We start from the raw sequence: 1,165 nt of genomic DNA on the forward strand, positions 1-1,165 counted from the left end.
GCTACATTCGTCTGTGCGGTTCGATATGCCCGACTTCACAGAGGAGGCCTTGACATCTATCTCTGCCCACGGAATGCCCCTGAGGGCGACCGAGGCGACGAACAATGAAGCTCCAGCGACTGCTGGTGCTCTGAGGCAAGTACATTCGGACAATTACTTGTTCGAGAATGTACCGTCAGGTGCTCGTGTCTCAAGTGGACTGGTCGAGCCGACGCTCTACACGTCCAGCATCGTCCAATCCTTGGCAATTTCCAGCATGGTCAACGACACGAAGGAAGCAATCTCGGAGGCAACGCACGACCTGTCGCTGGACGTTAAATCTCAGACTTCAGAAACCGAGCAGCTCGACGCAAACATTTCTCAAAAGAGCGAAAGCGAGGGCAGTAAGATTGAAGAACCACACCAGGACGAGGACGATGGCGGCGTGAGCGAAGAAGAACTCGACGACGGAGAAGTTAAGGACGAAGTCATGGACGACGATGGTAGCCATGCTGACGAGGTTGGCGCCAGTGACATAAGTACGCAGACACCAAGACGCTCCTCTGGTCAATCCTCGACAGCGTCGTCACCGAAGGCACTTTCGCCACCGGCAACCAGCTCCCCGATGCCTTCCCACCCTCGCTGCTGCGCGTCGACGGCGTCGGCCGCATTGCCTTTCCGCTGTGCCCCGAGCAAGCCGTGACGCTCAAGGCCGCCTGCAGCATCTCGCCATTTGGCCGTGGTCACGACACGGTCATTGACACCAACGTCCGTCGCAGTGTCGAGGCGCCCGCCGACAAAGTGCACTTGTCGCCAGCGTGGACGGCCGCCGTCAACCAGTTGGCCATTGACGCGTGCGAGAAGCTCGATCTCTCGTTCGCTGTCGACGCGCACTTATACAAGCAGCTCTTGTACGAGGCGGGCGACTTTTTTCTCGAGCACCAGGACACGGAGAAGGAGCCGGGTATGTTTGGGACGCTGCTCGTTCAGCTTCCGGCGGAGCACACGGGCGGTCACTTGGACGTCCGGCACCGAGGCCAGACGAAGCGATTTGGTTTGGACGGTCCCGCGAGCGCAGACGCGCTGCATTATTGTGCTTTCTTTGCCGACGTGCACCACGCCGTGGCGCCCTTGACGTCAGGCCACCGTCTCGTGCTGACGTACAACCTCGTGCGTCGTGGGGCTA

The 1,165-nt window shown here is 59.4% G+C and overlaps 1 protein-coding gene across 1 annotated transcript; it reads left to right on the forward strand.

Moving 5' to 3' along the window:
* Positions 1–250: 250 nt before the first annotated feature.
* On the forward strand, positions 251–1,159 carry SDRG_16673 (hypothetical protein). The gene is made up of 3 exons (XM_008622891.1): positions 251–482; positions 527–1,002; positions 1,058–1,159. The coding sequence occupies exons 1-3, from the start codon at positions 257–259 to the stop codon at positions 1,112–1,114; spliced, it is 759 nt and encodes a 252-aa protein (XP_008621113.1). The 5' UTR covers positions 251–256; the 3' UTR covers positions 1,115–1,159.
* Positions 1,160–1,165: the final 6 nt, after the last annotated feature.

This window comes from Saprolegnia diclina (assembly GCF_000281045.1).
Source record: "Saprolegnia diclina VS20 unplaced genomic scaffold supercont1.145, whole genome shotgun sequence".
Classification (NCBI taxonomy): Eukaryota; Oomycota; class Saprolegniomycetes; order Saprolegniales; family Saprolegniaceae; genus Saprolegnia; species Saprolegnia diclina.

What these genes read in the sequence shown, in the direction of transcription:
- SDRG_16673 (XM_008622891.1), top strand. Translation starts at nt 257, where the DNA reads ATGGTCAACGACACGAAGGAAGCAATCTCGGAGGCAACGCACGACCTG. An exon ending in CGAAGTCATGGACGACGATG is followed by an intron (nt 483 to 526) that starts GTAGCCATGCTG and finishes ATAAGTACGCAG; the next exon opens with ACACCAAGACGCTCCTCTGG. An exon ending in ACACGGGCGGTCACTTGGAC is followed by an intron (nt 1,003 to 1,057) that starts GTCCGGCACCGA and finishes CCGCGAGCGCAG; the next exon opens with ACGCGCTGCATTATTGTGCT.